Below are 22,251 nucleotides of genomic sequence, written 5' to 3'. Positions count from 1 at the left end.
TGACTCGTATGGTGCTTTCTAGGACAGTGAGGGTAGATGGGAGCTTCATAAGTAAGAGAAGTGGGATTCTTGTCTCCGGGAGGGCTTGTTGTTCTGCTAGCTGTTGGATTTGCTCTCACACAGGATGGTGCGTAGGATAAGGACAACCATGATGGCCATGTCAGGCTGCTGTCCTTTTCTTCTGCAATCTGATGTGTGGGAAGAAGTCAAGCACAAGCGCACACACACACACACGCAGAAGCACTAGCACACACACACACACGCACACTTGCAAATAAACACTGAAACAGAAAACACTTAAACGCAACCAACTGGACTTAGTCAATGTCCAAGATCAGAGTATGGAGGTGTGCACAGAGAAACTACAATTGACCTTATACTTCAAACAGCAGGTTAAATGCATGTCTTGTGCAACACTTAACCACAGACAGTGGAGCACAACAACAACTTCCAGTAAAAATACACAAAATGTAAGAGTATGGGGAAATAAAGGCTTTAAAAAAAGAAATAAAGCGTTTTCAATTGAGCAAAATAAGTTAACCATGAGAGACACTCTTCTCTTTGGCTGAGTCACAAAGTCAGCCAGACTGTGGTGTCCATAGAATTGAAATTGGATCGAAAATTCATTGAGCTGTTTGCCAAGGTAATGGTAACCAAATGGCGATTGTTGTTAGTTGTCATGGTGACAACGCAGGTCAGTGGGAACAAGTGTGTCGCAGCTTGCTGTGAGTACAGTGAGCTGACGCAGCTCCGGAGACAGCAGAGCGGCAAAGAGTGGGGAGGAGAGACCGTTAGACCCAGTGGCAACAGGTATGCTGATTGTTAGACCCAGTGGCAGCGGGTAAACGTCCAGCTCGCTGTTCGGCATATTTTTTGTAATCATTGCAGCATGATACGCAGCGGAACCAGCAAGCCAGCAGCCAACCAGTGGATGTTTGGCTAGTTAGCTAGCTTTTTAACTCCGCCATACCCCCACGGCAATACAGTCACAGAAAACGAGGCAAACAGAGTTGTCATTCATAGCAGTGTGCTTTCCCACGAATTTGTGGATGAGACATAACTTGTTAATTGTGAATATGTGAAACGTGAGTGGCTGGTTCTCCTAATGTAACTACTCTACTGCTTATTTGACCGCAAAATCTCACCAAGGTTGATGAGACCCATGAGACTAATTCAAAATAATTCAGTTGTGAGCTGTAAAACGATGAACTGAAATATGTGATGAATCTCTTTAGAGCTGCGGGGAAATGCACGTACGTAGGCCAAATTTATTTATCAGCCAGTAAGCCACTCTGCCTTCCCACCATTCAAAATCTTGGAGGAAAATATCAACTTCAAAATCCAACCTTTTCTGTATTAGAAAATGATTATTTTCCTGCATCTCAGTGCCTCTCCCTAATTAAGAAGACATATTCTAGTATTTTTGCCATGATGGCCAATTATTCTTCTCACTTGTGTAAAATCACTACAATGCCTAAGGCAGTATTGGAACTTAGGGGCTGAGCAGAGCTACATTTTTATTTGATTAATCTAAGTTTAGTATCAATGAGGGTAAAACAGACACAGACACTATTTCTGTCTGCTAATTTTCTTTAAAAAGGCACCCATACAAAGAAACAGCAATCATCTTTTCAGGAAATCAACCACATGGACGGCTGAGGTGTCCAATTCTATTTGACAGACAATACACTTCATGAAAACACAGCGTCACAGTATCAGGGAGAACGGCATCCAGGGGCACTGCAGAAACTGTTCTCCTCCTCAGGCAGCAGCTATTAAGTTCCAGGATAATAACCCTCCCCTGCTCTTTGCGCAGAAAGGTGACAATGGACGAAACACATCCCTGTGAGTAAGCCTTAATGCAGCACTCAGGACACAGATTACTGCGTGGCCCTCAATCCCTACAATTAACCCAACCACCACACTCCGACAGACACTTCGGTCTGCCCTTCAATCTCATATCCCTCCTCCCCATATTTCTTCCACAATACTCCCTCTGCTTGTGGTTGTCCTTTAACATCACCCTTGAAACACATTTTCTCTAAAGGAAGCATCAGCAAAGGTTTTCTTTATTACAACAAAGCAAGATCAAATTATAGAAAGACGCCAGGGCTGATAAATGGAGAAACAGCAACAGAGGAATGACAATATTAAAGACAGCAGAACGAGGAACAGAAGAGGGATATGAAGGGGGAGGGGATGGAGGACAAGCTATTGTTTGCCCAAAACGGTCCAAGGAGGCAGCTGCTGGGGAACCACAGAGGGCCTCAAGAGCCCAGCAAAGAAAAGAAGGGAGAGACCCTGCCGTGTGCCCCTGACCTCTGAAACTGGGTTAAGAGGTTAGAGACACAGAAAGGCTCAGATAACAGTCCCTCAACACTTCCACTCACACACAGCTCTCTAGCATGCATTTCTATAAATGGTGTGCGCTATCAGCAGTGCTGTTGTACAGTGCCCTGCACCCATTCAGGTCATATTGCTCATACTAGGAATGGCAACTGCTGAAGTCCTCATAATAACACTCATTAAATGAAAAGCCAAGCATATTGATCCGTTGAGCGCACAGCAACTTTTGTTTCTGTAGCCTGAGCCGACACGAACCCAAGAGGAAAGCATAAGAATATTGCTATTTCTCAGTTGGCAGTGCCCTCACTGAGGAATACACTCGGAGACAAACAACTTGAATTTTCAGCCAAAAAACATTTGGTTCGCACCTTTGACCTTAAGAGAAAGGTCAGCCATGTCAGGGATAAAAGGCATGAAGTTATGAAAGGAATGGAAACTCCATCTATGACAGCTGTGGCCTCAGCACTGCGGGCCCATTAGGTAGATCTGTAGGCCTATATGTCTCCGGGAGAGATACAGAGATCGAGGACGGAGCAGAAGACAGAAACTAATGCGACTGTTTGGAACAGTCACACATCACGCCAACAGACCGGGCGTGTTATTGAAACAGCTCTGGGCAAGGGAAGAATTCAGTAGGTGTTGGGAGGAGGGAAGTGAGGTTGTGTGAGCGTGCGTGTGGGTGTAAGTGAGTGAGATTGAGAGAGATAGGAGAGAGGCTTGGTTTTCCCCAGTCAGAACAGGTGGGACTTGATGTGAAACTGGAGCGAAACAAGTCCTCTCATCACAGAGCTTCCAAAGAGTGCACAGATCACAGCTAGTTTTGGGATGATTATTGATTTCTTATTTGCACCTGTCACTGATCTGATTGTGATTCAACTAATGCCTTGGTTTTACTTGGACTTACAAAACTAACAAGACACAACACTCAAGTTCACAGCACACAGGCCCCAGACCTTCGAGTAGAAAATGTTACTGTAAAATATGGAAGGCATAATGTACTGAAATAACTCAAGGTAGGCTCTGCATTTTTACACATGGGCCCTGTGTCCATATCTAGTGATACTTCTAATTCCATTGACATTATGTTTCTATGGTTCCCCTTAAGTAAATGTATGTTTAATTTCCACAAACTAACTATAATCCAAAATATGATTGCTGTTTTTGGGTGACTCCTAGTAAAATACAATGCAGCTGCCATGTGTAGTCTCACAACTTTTCCCCAGGATACCATAACAGGTTAATAGAAAATGAAAAATGTTTGGCAGTAGTGTAAGTGCGTCTTTTTTTGTATGCATAAAGACTCACCAGTGAGGTTGGTGCGTGCACTGTAGGATCCCAGGTACCGCCCGTCTGTGTTGGGTGTGTAACACTCGAATAGACCCTGGTCTTTGGACTGCACTTTGTTAATGTGGAGCACAGCCGAGTCGCCGCTCAACCTCTCCACGTAGATCTCTTTACTGTTAACCCTCTGGGCGTACACGGCGTAGGCGTAGTTTGGTTGAGCCGTGCTCACGATGCGGATCTCCCTGTCCGGTGCTGATGGCAGGTACATGGACCACTCAAAGTCCTGCTCAACCCCCTCTTTGTAGCCCGTCACGTTGCACAGGATGGTCACGTGAGAGCCCTCCGTCCGTACCAGTGGTCCACTTTGCACCGTTACCACTCTCTGAGCCACAGCAACACCGGCTACAAGAGAAAGAGATGGGAGAGAAAAAAAAAGTGGGCAGGGAGAGAAGAAAGAGAGAACGTGGGTTACAAAACTGCAGTTTAAATATTTAGCATTTAGCAGGGTTTATGCACCCACATCTCAGAGGAAATACAGAAAAAAGCGTGACATGTGCAGCTAAGCATTCCGGAGAGTGCTTACTGAGGTGGAGGTGTGCACATACACACATTTTGGAACAACACTAACCACCTGAAACATTCACAGCTACTCTTTCTAACAGCTGTCATCCAATCACGTTCACTGCTATTACACGCACGCACATGTTAACCCTTCAGCACACAGATAACACTGCAGCTATATCACACACGAGGGGAGAGGCATGCATCTGGGAGTTAGGGGAGAGGTCAGTGTGAGCTGCTTAAACACAGTGAGCAGGGTATGTTAAGTCTTTTAAAGTGTAAAGGTATTTGTGAAGTGGATGATAAACACTGTTCTGCATGATGCATCCATAATTATTGATTACATGGACATCAATTTCAGGATCTAAGTATACGGTCAGGTGGCTGAAATGTATTAAGAAACTTCAGTACAGAAATGAAAAAACTTTGTGTATGTTTGAGATCATTTAGATGGGGTGATGCCATTCCATTCAACGGTTGGTTTACCGGTAAGCACCGACTATTTTATTTTCCATCGGTCGTCTCACTCAGTACATAATCATATCTTGGATGCAGGGCTTTTTAAATCCATGTCCATGGGCCTCTTCTCAGACAAAGTTTGGAAAAATTCCCCCCCCCCCCAATGATTGAACACTTGATCCAAGAAAGCATGTTACTGTTTGACATGATGTCAGACTATGGCATTTATTAGTTTGATTCTGGGAAAGTGGAAAACGATTAAAATTCCCAGAACTCTCTCTTCAACCAAATCACAAGCAGCTAGGCTATACTTGTATTCATTTGATAACTAATTCAATATTTAATGTAATATTTTTTCACTTCCATTCGCAGAGCCTCCCCTGAAACCGTTTGGAGCCCCCCTGGAGAGGCCCGCCTCACACTTTGAAAACCTCTGCTTTAAGGGATTGTAATCAAAAATGTTTATTTATAAAAATGAAAATTGTCATTATTCAGTTCACCCAATGGAAGCATTTTCTACTCTTCAGATTATTTTTATGAGGATCTTCCTTTTTTTTGTTTGGACCATAGGTGACTATAAAAAATATAAGAAAGATAAACTTCAAAACATTGTTTTTGCAGATTTTATGTTTAAGGGGAATGAATAAGAAATCTCCTATTCACACGTTGCTCTTAATTTTAACAAAGCCTTTAATTAGTAGTAGTAAATCATGAGCCATGTACTGAGCATTAATTTAAACCTAGCAGACTTAACCGTTGAATGTCTAGTGAAGACTGATTATTATTATTCTGTACGCTGCTTTGTAGCCTATATTTAGGTTGACAGCATATGTGAAACACACACACACATACACACACACACACACACACAGACACACACGGGCACACACGGGCACACACTGGCACACACACACACACACAGACAAACACGCGCGCACACACACACACACACACAACCATTCATGTAACAACTACAAACATCCCTCTCATCGGGGCTGGAGACAACAGAGCACTTACACATACATCCCCACCCCCACCCCCACCCCCTCCTTCCCAAATCGAGACAGAGCGACAAGTACGCTGTTTCCTGTCTGCACAAGCAACTGGGGATTGCAGCTGTGTTCGTGTGTGTGTGTGTGTGTGTGTGTGTGTGTGTGTGTGTGCGTGTGTGTGTGTGTGAGGGAGTCTGTGGACACAATACTTGGCATTAATAATTTACCAGAACTGCTTTTTAACTTCAACATCCTCTTTCCTCTCATAGTAACTTTCCCTTACACTTACACCCTAAACTTTCTTTCACTGCGCAAGTCCATTTACACAAATGTGTGTGTGTGTGTGTGCGTTTGTGTGCATGTGTGTACGCGTCCATGCATGAACATGCAGGACTGTGTGTGTTCGTGCACCATCGTGGATGTCTTATTTAACTTCCTGCGCTTGGAGCATTGGGTCTTTTTTGTATAAATTGCAAGTCCACTCATAGGCTGATCTTTACAATTCTATGATTTCTTACCTCCCGGGTGCAGCCTCGTCCGAATGGGACTTGAATTAAGTCACAGTCAAAACGTGTAAACTTATTAAAGCAATTATTTCTTATGGCTCCATTTCTCCTAAAGGATCAGGATAAAAATCAGGAGATCTACTCATACATTCCAAAACTTTAAAATGTATACGTTTAAAGAAAAAGAAAAAAAATGTTTTATTTGGCTTGAAATAATAAACCCGATCCAACTCGCGCTCCAAATTAATTCTTTAATAATCCTGTTTTTGTTCATCTAATTTCCCACCTGCACCGCTTACATTTTTCATGCAGTTCTGCTAAATAACACAAGGCACCTCCTGATGTTTTATTTACTCAAATATAATAGACATAAACAAGAACAAACTAATTATATAGGGTTATTGGAATTGTGCAAACAAGACATACTGCTGTACCACGCCGCTGTAACATTCAAAACATTTAGCCACTTAAAAAAATAATTTAACAAGAATATAAATGCTTCCACAGTGAGCAAACACTAAACATTTAAAAACTGAGATCGACAGAAAGACAAGAGTGAAGTGTTCCTTACTGAATCTGGCTGAGCACATTATGGGATGCATTAGGTAAGAGGCAGCCATCTATTCTGACTCAGACTTTGGTTCTCCGTTTTTCTTCCCTGTGATGTCAGTGAGCTAATCCTGTAGTGCCCAGTCTACCTGCCTTTAGCTGAGATCAGGTCAGAGCAGTACCGCTGCATCACTGCTTCTCATGTTGCAGCTACTCATCTAGAACTGCTGGAAATATATTACTCATTTACCCTCCCACCCAAAAAAAACATTCTCCCCATACTGTGTTGGTGCACTTAAAGCTTTCCTCCGCTCGCCTGTCTCCTGTCATCCTCCTGAAACAAGCTGCCTCCTTACTTCTGATTACTCTCACTCCCATCATCAATCTTTCCCTTCGTCCTGCTCCTCCACACCCTCTCTCTCTCTCTGTATAGTCTCTCTGCCTCGCGGTTCCCTGCATCTTTTCAGGCAGGATTTAAGCAGCTCTGTGAAACTTCAAAGTGCCCATCGCTTGGCAGGCTGTTTAGAAAGGCTGACAATGACATACCAAACCCTGCAGACCTTCAACTGATCGCTCAATTCCACTACTCTTCCATAATAATCCAGTACCCACAACCTCCCCCACTACTCCACGTCTGGCTGCATTGCCGTGATCGCCGAGTGCCCATATTTGCTCAACAAGGCCTCGGATTTTCTATTATTAACGCTCATCTCCATTTCTGCATACCGCAAACCCTTCTACCCTTCTTCTCCTCCCACCCTCATGCTATCTGTCTGTGGTTTCCCATCTTTACTGTCACCCGCTTCCCAGGCAGCTTGTTGACTGGAAGCAGGAAACCTGTGTCAGATAAATGTTGAATGACCACGCACAAGCTCTCTAACTGACCTTGCTGTTTTTCACACACACACACACACACACACACACACACACACACACACACACACACACACACACACACACACACACACACACACACACACACACACACACACACACACACACACACACACACACACACACACACACACACACACACACACACACACACACACACACACACACACACACACACACACACACACACACACACACACACACACACACACACACACACACACACACACACACACACACACACAAGAGAGGATTATGCTAAGTGGAAAGGGGGTTAAATACTAATCCAATCATTTGTGGCCAGTTTCTTATTCTCCGTGGAAACAACGGGTAGGCCACTAGTATTCATGCCTACTACTCACACCATCATTCTTCTATGACACATAATAATTATACACCAAGAGAGGTGTATAATAAAAACACTGCAGGGTGCAAGTAATATAGGGGACATTCACAGCGGTGTGGAGATGTGCTAATGTGGAGAGCTGTCCATCACCTCTTCTCACTTTACTTTGATTCCTAATTACGCGCGCACACACACGTACGTAAATACATATACGGGCAAAACAGAAGACACCCAGGGATGACATGCCAGCAAAGGGTGGGCAGACAACTTCCACTATCCACTTTTATTTAGCCTAGAAAAAACAGGTCAGGTGTTTCTTCCTTCTAACTGCTGGATTTGCAAAGGCAAGGTCGCGGCATTCAGAGCTTAGTGCCGCCCAAGACGATTGTGATTGGTTTAAAGAAAGGCAAACACGCGTGTTGTGTGTTTTTTCCCCCCTATCCCAGAATGATAAGCAGTATAGCCAGAGCATACTCCAGTGCTGACGCAGCAGTCTGGCTGTGCAAGACTAGTGCATGGGTCACTTCATTAGTTTTGGGAAGACAAACACATAATTGAATAAAAGAGAATCATTACCTGGAGCTATTTAACATTCATGTGATTAAGTAATTAAAAATGAGGGGTAAAAAATGGCTTATGTTAAGCAAATTCTTGGGAGAATAGACATATACAGGTGGCCAATTAATGAGGCATTCCACTCATAAAACACAACACACTGCTCTGCCTCATGTGATAGCAGATAAGTCTCTTTTGAAGGTCCTGAAAAAATCCTCTGCTTGAGCAAATGGGCCAACAGAACAACATTTTCTGCTAAAGTTTAAACAGTTTTGATTATTTCACATGGCAGATTTCTGTATATGTGATTTTCTCTGGATTCTTCCCACTTGTTTGAAGTGTGTGGTGCTCATTTGGAAAAAGAGGATGTCGCGCATTTCCATGCACCAGGCTGGAATTTACCAACAGTTCAAAATCTGATGGCAGTTGTGGGGCTGTTTGCTTGTGTTGCCAGACTAAATAAAATCTGAATAAACCACACCAAGGCAGTCAACGACAGCGTGAAGCAAAGAAGTTTTGCTGTTTAAAGCTCTAAATTAATACTAACCAATAATGGTTTTTTTGTTGTTGTTTCTATATCAATACTGTTTATTTGGACCTTGGCATTACTTGATTTTAGATCAAAATTATATTCTGTGGTATTGCCTCCTGAGGGTGCAAAGCAAGTCTTCATCCTTAAACTTTTCTGCAAAAACTTTCCGGGAAAGTTGAAGTGAGGGTGAACTTTAGCAGCTCCAGTCAGTGAACTATGAATGAATTATGAACATGCTTTCTAGATGTAAAAAAATAAATAAATAAATAAAGAGGACCAATTCATGTCCTATAACTCCCTAAGGAAGGTTTTAACTAATTCCACAGATCTGAAATTTTATGAAGATTCTTAGAGAGGTAACGATGAGCAAAGGAAGGGATAGGGATCACATAGTGAGGAGTGCAAAAAGAGGAACAAGGAGGAAGCTAAAGAGAAAATGACAGCAGCCTCCAGGGTGCTGAACACCACATAAATGCACGGAACTAAGTGAATATACAAGCGCCGCACTGACTTGTGTGCTTCACATACATGTGTGACAGAGAGAACCAAATGCTGGAGAAAGATGAATAGCATAAAAGTGTTTTCCTCTCTACATTTCTCAGCTCTGGGTAACCATTCTCAAAAAAAATCACTCAGCATTTTCTCCCTGTAGGCCCCCGAAAGCATTTGACCCTGTTAACATCATTACCAGAGAGAGCACAAGTGCAAGGGAGACAGAGAGATGCCAAGATGAGGTAAAACCAGAGGGAGACAGATGAAGGTGGTAGAAAGAGGAAACATTTTCCTGTAAGAGGAACGTTAACATTTACAGAGGATATGGGCATGTTGCAATACAAATAGTGCCTTCAGTCATGTAACAAAATAAACCTGCTTGTGCTTCCTCATATTTCACCCTGCATGATTATAATTGCCTTTTCTTTCATTCTCTCTCATCTTCTTCTAAATTCAACTTTAGACAATTTGTGCCTCTGCTGATGCAGTGTAAAAACTCACTTTGTCCTCTAGCAAGAATATCTGGCTGCTAACTCATTGTACATTGCACTGGGTGTAAGCATGGCATCCTAGTGTAACCATGTAATGGCGGGATGAGAATCCAACGCCCCCTTCCTCAGATTCTTGGATCTTTGATTGATGGGCTCTAGGCAGTATCAAATATTATAATTCAGGCTTCATTCTCACTCTTTTTCACTCCTTGTCCTTCCCATGGTGATTATCATCGCCTGCGTCAGTCAGAATGTGGAAATCAGTGTAGCAGGAGCTGTCATTAACAACCTCTGACCCTTTTTCCCAGCTTCAAAAACTTTGACAAATCCCCCATCCACTGCTGAGTTATTAAATGGGATAGTTTAACGACAAGTGAGGGGGACTGCAGTTCTTTTTTCTGTGCTGAAGAGAAAGCTAAATGATTTTCAGAAAACATTCTAGCTGCAGGAAGCCTGTCAGCTGTGAAACAGGAGTGACACTGAGTGTGAATGTCAGACATGGAGAAATACAGCAAGAAAGGGGGGACGCAGTGTTCTAACTTCCATTAGAGGGCCAGTTAGACAGGCCGGCAGGCCGCTCTAAAAGCTGACAAACCGCTACAACAACTGCCCATTAGATCCACGCTGCTTCAATCGAAGCGAGAACAAGAGAGTGTGGGAGTGTTCACAGAGTGGGAAGATGAAGTGGATATACTGTACGTCACAATATCATCTTGTTATGGCCAGGCGATATAGGATTACAAGATGCAAACAGTTACATGGGAGGGAAAAATCCGATAAAGGAGTTTTCAGGAGGACATCCTGTCATACTTTTCACAGCCTTGGAAAGCGTGAGACAGAGCAAGATGGAAGAGAGCCTAACATGAAAAAACACAGACGTATACATACATGTATAGTGTATGAATGTACCTCTGAGACTCCTACTATCTCTAGCTGGAAGGCAAGGAGTTACACGCAAAAGCTATCTTGCAGAGTTCCCTCCCTCCCTCACTTCTCCAACAGGGTGCTTTTTAAAAGAGATTTTAGAGAATACACTTTCTTGTTGAGTTCAATGAAAAGACTGAGACCACTCTCTTTGTGAGCTAAATATGTAGTGTTTAAACCAGTTATCTTAACTTAGCAAAAAGACTGGAGAGAAGGGGAAACTGCTCGCTTGGCTCTGTCCAAAAGCTAACAAATTCCACCTTCAAGCACCTCTAAAGCTTAGTTAATTAACATAGCTCTTACAGGGTTATGTACTGGACTATTTCTTGGCTGCGAGCAGTAACTCTATGAAGACTCCACTGCTTGCCTGGCAACCTCACACTGACAAGACATCAGGAAGTTGGTGCTTGTGTCCAAAAAAATGGTTGTGCTACCTTTGGAAAAAACCAGGTTAGCAGTGTTCCTCTGTTTCCATTCACTTATGCTATATACAAGCTAGGTCTCCATTGTAGTGACTCAAATAAGTGTCTGCAGCTTTGTGTTACACCTGTGTCATGTTGTCCTCTGCTCTTACTATACTAACAAGCCCTGATCTATGGACCCCCTGGGCTACAACAGTCATGACCCCACCTGTGCTGTTGCTCATAACAGCTGTTAAGACCAGGATGGAAGCAGTGAGGGGTTTTAGGCTAATTTGTACGTCTTTGTCAGTGTACACTGTAAGTGTAATTGTAAGAAGTAAGCAAAGGGGCGATGCTAGCTTAGCCGATCATATTTTTTTTCCTTTTTTTTTTTTTAGCATTTGTCGATAGTGTCAACAACAAGGAGCAGATGATAATCCATCCTTCTCTGTTGAACAGCTGCCTCTGCATCCTCCCTCCTACACCCTCAGCTGCTTCGCCTTCCTGTTTGACCATGATGAAAAATACCTTGGAACTATATTAGAGAATGATTACATGACTCTGCTACTAGCTTTGCAGTAACAGTCAACATTAAAAGCCTTAACAGCTATAACTCAGTTTCTACACCTTAGTGACATATGGCGAAGCTACAGCTACATGTCAACATATAAATATAATTAAAGTCTAAAAGTTGTATGTGTACATGAAGACAGATTCTTTCCAAACCTATTAAGGATAAATCATTCATAAACAGTGAGGCAGAAAAAACACTGAAGCTGGGTATCGCAGTCTCACAACACTTATTTTGCCTCAGTCAAAAAATAATGTGTTTAAGATGAGATCAACTCATCTGACTGTGATCAACTCATCTGACTGTAACACACACACACACACACACACACACACACACACACACACACACACACACACACACACACACACACACACACACACACACACACACACACACACACACACACACACACACACACACACACACACACACACACACACACACACACACACACACACACACACACACACACACACACACACACACACACACACACACACACACACACACACACACACACACACACACACACACACACACACACACACACACACACACACACACACACACACACACACACACACAATTAGTGCATCAATCTACTCCCCTTGCCAAATCCATTAACTCTATAAGGACACCTGCTACCCCACTAACCTCATCTCCCCAACCCCCATGTCCGACCCCTAACCATTCTCTCACCAGCTCTACACACACATCTCCCATCCTGTCTGCATGAAAAGGCACTGTGGTCTCAAACAAAACTTTCACACAGATTATGCAAAAAAAGAAAAAAACTCAACTCATAATATCCTGTAAACTGTTACAGCAGATTCGACTGAGTGTTTGCGTTAATTGTTGTAAAAGAATGTGAAGCAATAAAGACACTCCACTATCTTCGGTCATTATCCATCTTGCGCTTGTGCACAATTAAGCCTGACAGCTGTATCTGCTTTATGTACAGTGGTTAGTTTTTGTGTGACTGGCAGCTTGCTATCAGTTCCCACGTTTGCGCATTAAGCTGCAGATTGGAAAGGAAACTAATTAACTATTAATTAGTCTACTTCAAACAGACTTTTTTCTGCCATTGTCAGTCATTTTGCCTTCCAGGCAGTAAACTACATGCACTTGTAAATTCATGCATTTATGCATAAGCAATTAGACACAAACACACACACGCATCTTCTTGGTCTTAGGTGTTAAGCAGAGAAGAAGCACATCACCAAAACATAATAGCAAAGTAAGTTAAGTACTTTTAAGCATTATGTAATAGGATTTTTTAAAAGGGGGGGGGGGGGGTCATAAAATGTGTATGTAGACATGTATACATGTAGAGCTCAGTAAGTGCCACTGAATATGGATCAGCGGTGTGCAGGTGGGGAGCAGTCGCCATAGTTACACTGTCTGGTGTGTTTCCCACCAGTGTGGGCTTTGCACTGGTGGAGTATCAAGCATGGAGCAAGAGAGTGTAGCTGCATCGCAGGACAGCAGCTCAGAGCGCTGTGGGTGCTTTTGTGTATGTGTGTGTGTGGAGGAGTAAAGTGGAATCCTCTCTCAGGCCGGTCATCATTCCTCCCAACAGAGAACAGCAGAGGGGGGGAGGAGCAGTCCAAATCCCAAGAGGAAGGGGGCTGGGGTGGTCTTTTAACTGGGCAATGAAGGTGCTCGTAAACAGTCCGAGGTAGATGTGGCTGTTAAAAGCAGATTCTTCCTCTGGTAAGGACGATGAAAATATCTGGTTTGGATCACCCTTGAGGGCAGTATCTAATTAGTGCTCTCTGAAGAAGAGGTGGGCTGGGCATAGTATTGTTTAGAAAAGAGTGGGGGAGGGAGGTCAGGGGCTATTCCCTGGAGGAGCAGGAGGCAGCTGGAGTACCTCTGAGCGAGGAGAGGCAGAGATACATGCAAATCAGCTCAAAAGAACACTTAAAAACAGTTTACAAACTGAATGGCTAAAGGGTTGTTGTTGGGTTGTTATCACAAAACATTAGATATGATCTCAGGCGTGACAGGGTGTGCAGGCACAGTCATGCGATCCCGGCAGGCAGTTGTGATGTGGGACAACAGAGGTGCTGCTGCAGAGTCATAATCAGACACAAAGCAGACGCTGCCTCTGCTCTGGCTCAGGCTCTAGCCACTTTCCTTATTCACTGTGGCAGGCAGGAAGTCTCCCTCAAGAACTTTACTTCACTTCACACAGTCCCTCATCTCCCCATTTGAGAGAGACTACGGCTCAGATCTGGGTCACGGGGGAGGATCATCATTAAAAAAACAAGACCGCATGAGAAGACTAGCTATGATTATTCACCACCAGATTCACTTTTTGATTTTTTTGAAGTCATTTCAACCTGAAACGTGCCTTGATCTCTTCTGAAAGCTCCTTTGAAGGAAAATAGGGGCTGCAGCAGAGAATTTCTCAATTAATTGATTAGTTATTTATTTCATAAAATGTCAGAAAATTGTGAAAAAATATTGATCAGTGTCACCCAAAGCCCAAGATGATGTTTGCCTCCAACTCAAATATATCCAGTTAACTGTCATAGAGCTGAAATCAGAGAATTTGGACATTTTTTCATTAAAAAAAGACTCAAAATGATTAATTGAACATCAGACTAGTTGGCAATTAATTAAATAGTTTAGTGAGTTAGTCAATTAGTTTAACTAATTGATTCATCAACTAATGATGGGTTAAGAGGAAAAATCCCTTTCTTCGTTCACATCAACTTTTTCACCTTTGAGAGGCCAGAAGGAGGAGGACGCTTTAACAGAGGACAGTGGGGCTGTAGCAAAACTGCAGTGGTAGTTGGGTGTGAGTTTCTGTAGCAGACTGTGAAGTCTGTATAACAAGGCAATTACTTGCCCCTGTGGGTAGTAGACAATTGTCTTTGGATGAACCTGATGTAACAGGGACACAAGCACAATTAGACACCTGTCACCCACCATTCATCTTTATTGATCCATGATTAATAGAACATATCAGTCCCGGTACCGACCTACGAGTGGCCCCTGTTTTCATTACCCATCCCTTTAATGAATATTTACTGAAACCTACCACACAGTTGATGGATGATAGCCAAGCTGACAGTCTTGTTTCTGCTTTTCTATTGTTTGTTTTTTTGTCAGTTGAGTCAACAATGTTATGATATGAAAAAAACAATAGCACAAAAGGCATCTTGTCATGGGTATACACAAAGACGTGGGTCGAGTGCTTATGATGCAAACAAGCGTGCAACTACAGAATGTAGCAGGCACAGAAAATAACAAGGGGAGCAAGCAGCACTGCAATCAGACAGCTGCACAAGCCTGCATTTCCCCTAACAGAGAGAGAGAAGTAGGTCCTCTGTTTCTGGTAGCAACAACAGGCGAGAATAATGAGTGACAAAACTCGGGACGATCACATGAACATATGCCAAACTTTTCCGTGGCATATACATAGAACTACATCAGTTATACAAACAGCTAGACAGTGAGTTATTGGATTTTCATCTCACTGTCTAGACGACAGTCTGTCGTGTCAGCTGAGGCTTACAAACACATGGAAAGCGTTCCCAATGTGGCGACAGCTGACTCAAGATGCACATCAAGAAGATGCATTGGTTTGACCACACACCAGCTAAAATCCCTGTTATTTTGGGGTGGGAGGCTCCAGCTGCCATTCTTATTTGGAACAGAGGGGACGCTGGGTTTGGCATCAGGGTGTGGCAATGCAAACTTTGAATCCTGACAAAGTTTGAAATGCCTGTGAGCTGATCCCAACATTCCCATGACCATAAAACCAAAAAGTCCACAGAAATAATTATGACATGAGTATGAAAGACCACCTGCGCTCCTCTTAGCATCTAGTTCAAATGCTATACCTACTTATTTTCAAGTAGGATTATGGCTTCCACAATTATGAAAACAAGATAAAACAAGTATTGTGCCGCATTTCATTTCACAGTGATGCTCTTGCTTTATATTTATAAGCAAACTCCTTGTTGAATATAGTTATAATCAGGAGGACATATAGTATAGTCTAGTTTATTTTAATATATTGAATTCGTAGTAGTTCCGGGTAAGTTGTGGAAATACACTAATGTTACGACATAGTTGATTTTTTAAAAGTGTATGTATATATTAGAAAATACTATAAAATAAAATTATTATTTTTACTTTAAGAGTTTTTCAGTTGAAACATATCTAAAATTCAGAAAGATGTTTAAAAACTTAAATATACATGTTCCAAATGTAATGTGTAATAACGAATAGTTAAATAACCATGATCTCAATATTGACCAAAATAATCATGATTATGATGTTTGCCATAATCAAGCATAAATCTAGTATTTCTATCTTTATGCAAATAATGAAGCTTCCTAACTTTAAACTTACATTAGAACATCAAAAAACTAAATGGTTCACACAGTTTCATGTCCCAGATTTCTTTCACTGTTAATTGTAGACTCAGCACACATTATAATGAGTATGTCAGAAATAGAAAATTACATTCTTCAATCTCTAACCACTTTCAAACATTTGTGACAATCACCACAGCACCACATGGACAATCAAATCTATACTTAAGTGGCTATATGTGCAGCCCTTCTTCCACTGCACAAAAGTTTTTTGGGGAGAAAAAAAGGCACAAGCGTAGAGCCTAAAATGGAAATGAGCTTTGAAGTACCTTCATGTTGTTTGATTGGGCCAATTATGCAAGGCCAGCTTTATACGTTCAGTTTGATAATGTTTCTTCAAGTACTTAAAAAATGCTTTACTCTCTTCAATCAATAGCAATGTAATGAGCCAAGATAACAGGCTATTGTCTCAGCACCTCTTCTGACTCTTCTGAGCCACCGATCAAAAATAACATCCAAAATCTCTCTGAAAGACCCGGGTGACTGAGAGGAAAAAGAGAAACATAGGGAGATAGGAAAGAAATGGAGGCGGATGAAGGGGAAACAAGATGCTTTTAAAAAGGATCATACCATTCCATTTCTGACATTCTACCTTCTGAAAAGACATGTATACATTATATTACTACTGCTTCCCAAAGTGTTTGAACTATTTGAATTTTTTTTTTTCTTCGTGTGCAGGAAGTCACTAGTTTTCATCTATTTCTGTATGGAGTCTCGAATTGTGTATTCAGTAAACGTTTATTCTGCAGTCATTCCATTGTTGTTGTGTGGTAATGCAACTAAAGATTGATTTGAAAAGTCTGCACTGACTTTCCATTATCCACAATAATAATAATAACAACAACAACAACAACAAAACAAAATGCAGACGATGATTAGAGTCTGCCAATATATTTTTATATCATGCTCTAGAAATAAAACCAATGGATGGAAGGAAAATTAAAAGTACAACAACAAAAATACAACAGCAGGGTTCAATAAGCAAAAAAACAGTAAAATAAATAATAAAACAATAAGCTGAATTATGACAATGATCTAGCTTTCAGCGTGATTCTTTGTAGGTATATTGGTTGTGTTATGTTCTTTTGAATAAGAGGCCACACCCACTGCCACACCCCACTTTTATCCAACTTGCATGAATTATTTATAACGTTTCCTTTCCCTATGACCAACCATCTGGCAAAGGTTTGTGCAAATGCATTCATAACAAGTTCAGATATTCTGTGAAAAGGGTGAACGCAGCACCTGCTTCACCGAGGTTGGCAGAGAAAATCAAGGCGTATATAAAACGTCACATCATGACAAATGTGTGAATAACAGCAGGCGGCAGAATGTGCATCTTGTCAGACATAAGCTTAAAGATTTTCCTCTCTATACAACAATGTGAAGCAGCTCTGAGACCAGCATATAAACAGGACCAGTGGCAGCAGCTCATCTGAACCTGGGCAACCGGAGACCACTCTCCTGTCAGCCCAGTAAATGGAAACCACTCGGGCATTTCACAGTTAAACCAGCCAGCCTCAAACGTATTACATTTCAATTTAGTTAGAAAAACTGGGACATCATGGGTACTTTAGGTTGGCTCCTCTGCTTCAAACACTCTCTTACACAAACAGAAGCACAGCCCAAAAAAAAATTAAAGCACACAAAAAGTATGACATCTTTCTCAGTCTATGGGGGGGGGGGGGGGGGTGGGGGAGAGACATCCTTTTTGTAAAACTAATAAAGATTCATTCCTTCAGGCAACTCTTTTTATATGCCTTATATCACATACCCCGTCGCCACAAATAAGCATGCGTGCACACCCACTCACACCTGGTTGCAAGCTCGGCAGCAGATATAACCCTGATATAAGATTTGTCTTCAAAGCGGCACCTCTGGGTTTGACAATGACTGTCTCCATCTAACACAGCTGTCATCAAACCTTTAGTTCATTTCTTCTTTCCAAACAAATTCAATTGCAAACACGTGTGCCAGCTGTCACATGGGGCAAAATCAGACAACTGATCCCATACAGAAAGACAGGCACAAGCACATCTCATTTAACACAGATGCTTACACATACACTTAGCCTATAGAGAAAGATAAACAATAGATATTGCAATATAATAACTTGGAACTGCTCTGCTCTCTTGTCAGATCAGCCTTTTTTACCACAGTGATTTGGTGGTTTTGGTGTGACATGATGGCGCATGGGAACATGTTGCCGTTAGTTACCCATAACAAGGTCCCTGAGCTTAGTGTGATGTCTTCCAATGTCTTGTTTTGTCTGACCAACATCCCCAAAGATAGCCACTGCACTATCATGAAAGACTTGATTTTGAGCCAGAACATGTTCTGCCATATTTGCTTCCAAAAACAACTTAAAAATCACAATTGTTGCCAAATATATTTTCTGTCAATCAACCAATTTTTCAGCTCTGGAGGATTTCTTGTCAGGCTAATATCACAAATAATGCTGGCGACGGTGTCATAACAGCACTGGAAGGTATCCAGAGACTTATTGTGAGATGAGCCAGTGATCCACAGATGCACCACATAAAACAACGCTTTTTTAACACCTGAAATGTTCTCCACCACCTCAAACCACTTCCTGTTCCAACCATATGATTCATGACTATTATGTAATATGAAAAACCCTCCGCTATCCAGCCTACACTGTAGACCAGATCTGTATTGCGAGTGTGTGCAGGCTCCTTGACTGTACACTGAACAATACATCTCACGTTTTCATTGGGGGAAAGCCATTTGCAGCTCCCCAAAATCCCAGTGAAAGTGACTTCTGATGGGCCGAAAGGGGACGTGAGGCAAGGCGCATAATGGTAATCCTCTTGGCCAAGTGGGGGCCTCCACCGGGCCGACTTCCACTTCCACTCCTACTCCTACCCCCCTTCCTCTGTCCCCCCGGCAGCGCTGACAGGCCTCCCCATCCAGGAACAGAAAAGCCATCTGGTGTTTGTTTGGGACAGCTCACAGGCAGGATGCACTAATGTGTACGAGTGTGTCAGCAATCGTGCCTGTGTGAGTGTCTGTAGGTGTCGCTGAGTGTCATCGGCTGGACATGCTCGAACTTGCAACTGTCTGCGGAATCAGAGTTTTAAACTATGTGAGAAAAAATGAACACACAACACGCTTTACCCGAGGGATGACTTACTGTACAACAGAGCTGGCACTAGGTATCTTCACACCCACTGGATGACTTCATAGCCTGGGATGTTGGTGATGTCTGCTCCAGGTGTGTCTCTACTGTATTTGTGTGTATTTATACAAGTGTTTGGCCAGACAATAGCAGGTTGTCTATATGATCAGCTCAGGAATACAGCAGGTCATACTGTATAGGGTTAATCTGTGACTGGAGGTCTAAATATCACATTAACCTAGTTACACACACACACACACACACACACACACACACACACACACACACACACACACACACACACACACACACACACACACACACACACACACACACACACACACACACACACACACACACACACACACACACACACACACACACACACACACACACACACACACACACACACACACACACACAGCTGTTCAAAGGCATCTGTCATTACTGCAGTGATTATCGATGTAGCCTACTTCCACCTGACTCATCATGACTATTAGTTCAACATAAACGAAGGCTACATGTGTCATACAGGTGCGCCTCTCTCATTAGAACAGAGAGGGGGATCACGGCACAGAACAAATGAAGGCTGGGAGCTTCTTTACATGACTTACCGAGCAGCGCACAGGCAAGAAGAAGGAGCGCACCGGTTGCCATTGTATGTTGCCCCGCAGATTGACTTGTAATATCCCTTCAGATGAGGAGAGGATGTCTGGTCGGGCTTGTCAGTTGTTGGTTAACCACTTGTCCTGAATCAGAAAGAAGATTTACGAATCCCGGGCGACAAAAGAAAAGCAGCCGGGTTCTTGTCTTCTTGGCAGTCAAATCCACAGCCGGTGAGACCGGCGGCTTCACCTCTCCGGTGTCCTCCTGATAATAATAATAATAAAAAAAAGCCTCGGGTGCAGCTTCCCCCCTCGCTTTCACCCTCACCTACCTCGCTTTTATCGCTGACGACGTGTGCGTATGTGCCAGGCGCCTAGGCGACCCAACCCACTCCCGGTTTACTACGCATCCGAGACTGCGGAGGCGATTCACTCTCGCAGCCTCCTCGGTAATAAAAAAAAAAAAAAGTCCAGCGTGACTTGCGCGTATTTGGGAAAACCTGATTACAGACGGGAGGCTTAACGGGGGGGTCTGAGAGTGGTGCCGGTCTGGAGTCGGGCTGAAATAAATAAGTCCTTGTTTTGATTTTTCCTCCCCTTCGCTGTTGAGAGCAGATCGCAGTCCAAGCGGCTCCCTGGCTTCCTCCACGGCAAATCCCGGAGACTATAATCAATCTCCCACTATCGCTCCGCAGAAAGCCCAATGGGCGGGCGCTCTAGATGAAGCAGACAAGGCTTTGTGCTCCGACACAATAAATCAGATTAATCAATGGATGCTGTAACTTCACACTCACTCACACACAGACACACAAGACACACCGGGTTCCAAATTGTACCGCCAACACACCTGAGCTAGTGTGTCCTAATTCATAGCACTAAAAATATGCAAAAATGCCTAAAACACGGCTTAACAGCCACGAAGAAACGGCTTACACAGAGTTCAAACACTTAATTATCTGTCTGACAAATGCTGTGATCGCGTCCCAAACAGTAGCAGTCCACGCGTTTTCTTCTCCCAAGGTTATTCCCCTGCTTCCTGCTTGGCAAATCACTTTTGTTTGCCTGTGCAGTTTGAAAACTTCACAGCGTGCCGTCTGCCCCCACCCCTTATCTGTGGAAGACCACGCCCAGGCTGAGTGGGACACTCCGCCGTGGTGGGAGAGGCACAATTTGCAATTCGGAATTTTTAAATTCTAGGCCAGGGACGTTAGTGGTTGAATAGGTTAAGTGAAGTGGAGGGTAATTAAGGCACTAAGAGCGTGATCACACTGTCCTCCCGGACCGAGACCCGGACTTTAGGGTACTTGTCCCCCCTCCCTCTCCCCCCCGCGCCCCAGCCCCGTTTGTACTCACACTACCAGGGCCTCGGCCAATGCTTCTTGCTGTCCACACGCCATCAAGCCGTAACACGTCACACGCATTGATCGCGTGTGTGGCTTTGTTTACAAATCTTTCCATAGACCTCGGAGTTTTTGTGCGTCTTGTCGACTGTTTTTGAATATTTTCATCCGACCAAATCTGCAGTAAACACAACGTGAACCTTTCACCACCATTGTTGTTGTAGTTAAATGTCCGCGCATGGTCCGTCCTTCTATTTACATGTCAGAACAGGCGGACATAACGCTACTGCCGTATGGCTCGTGCGCGTGCACGTGCGCACGCTCGTGCTCGTACATGTGCAAACGGCTCCGCTAAAGCCCACCTCTTTCAAGCGGGCCGTGGCGGCCCAGCTGGCCCCAGTTGAGCGCGGAGCGGGTGCGCTCACACTACTTAAAGGTACTAGACTTTAGCTGAAAAACCGGTTTTGGCCGCGGCCAAAAGGACAGTGTGAGCACGCTGTAAAGCGACCAATTTTACTCTGCTTTTTTTTCTTTTCTTTTTTTTGCAGGGTAAAGTTTAATCACCTTTTTTTGAGGCTGACAGGAATTAGTATGGCACTAAATCCCATTACACTGCATATTAAAGTGCACAATAATGGGGTCTTTAAAATGAAAAGGAAACAAATGCCTTTCACTACTATTTATTTATGGTGTTTGCTTGTCTTTTGCTGATCACAGAAGTCACCTTCTCATGTGTAATTCAGCCCGCAGTCTGTTCATTGTAGACAGATTTTTTTTTCAACCGCACCCCTCTATTTTTACCCCACACTACTATACACAACTGGTAATTGGCATAATGAGGTGCCCCTCTCCTTGGAAACTGTAGGAAAT

The 22,251-nt window shown here is 43.1% G+C and overlaps 1 protein-coding gene across 1 annotated transcript in view; it reads right to left on the bottom strand.

Annotated features, from left to right (window-relative positions):
- The window catches only part of igsf3 (immunoglobulin superfamily, member 3), a 68,074-nt gene extending 47,053 nt beyond the window's left edge, over positions 1-21,021 (bottom strand). The window contains exons 1-2 of the mRNA XM_083921719.1: positions 20,051-21,021; positions 3,652-4,032 (exon numbers count right to left, since the gene is read on the bottom strand). Coding sequence (XP_083777845.1) covers positions 3,652-4,032; positions 20,051-20,093 — 424 coding nt within the window. The 5' untranslated portion in view covers positions 20,094-21,021. The remainder of the gene's footprint in view (positions 1-3,651; positions 4,033-20,050) is intronic.
- Positions 21,022-22,251: the final 1,230 nt, after the last annotated feature.

The sequence above is a fragment of the Echiichthys vipera genome (genome assembly GCF_963691815.1).
Source record: "Echiichthys vipera genome assembly, chromosome: 10".
NCBI lineage: Eukaryota > Metazoa > Chordata > Actinopteri > Perciformes > Trachinidae > Echiichthys > Echiichthys vipera.
This window is presented reverse-complemented; position numbering and strand designations above follow the sequence as displayed.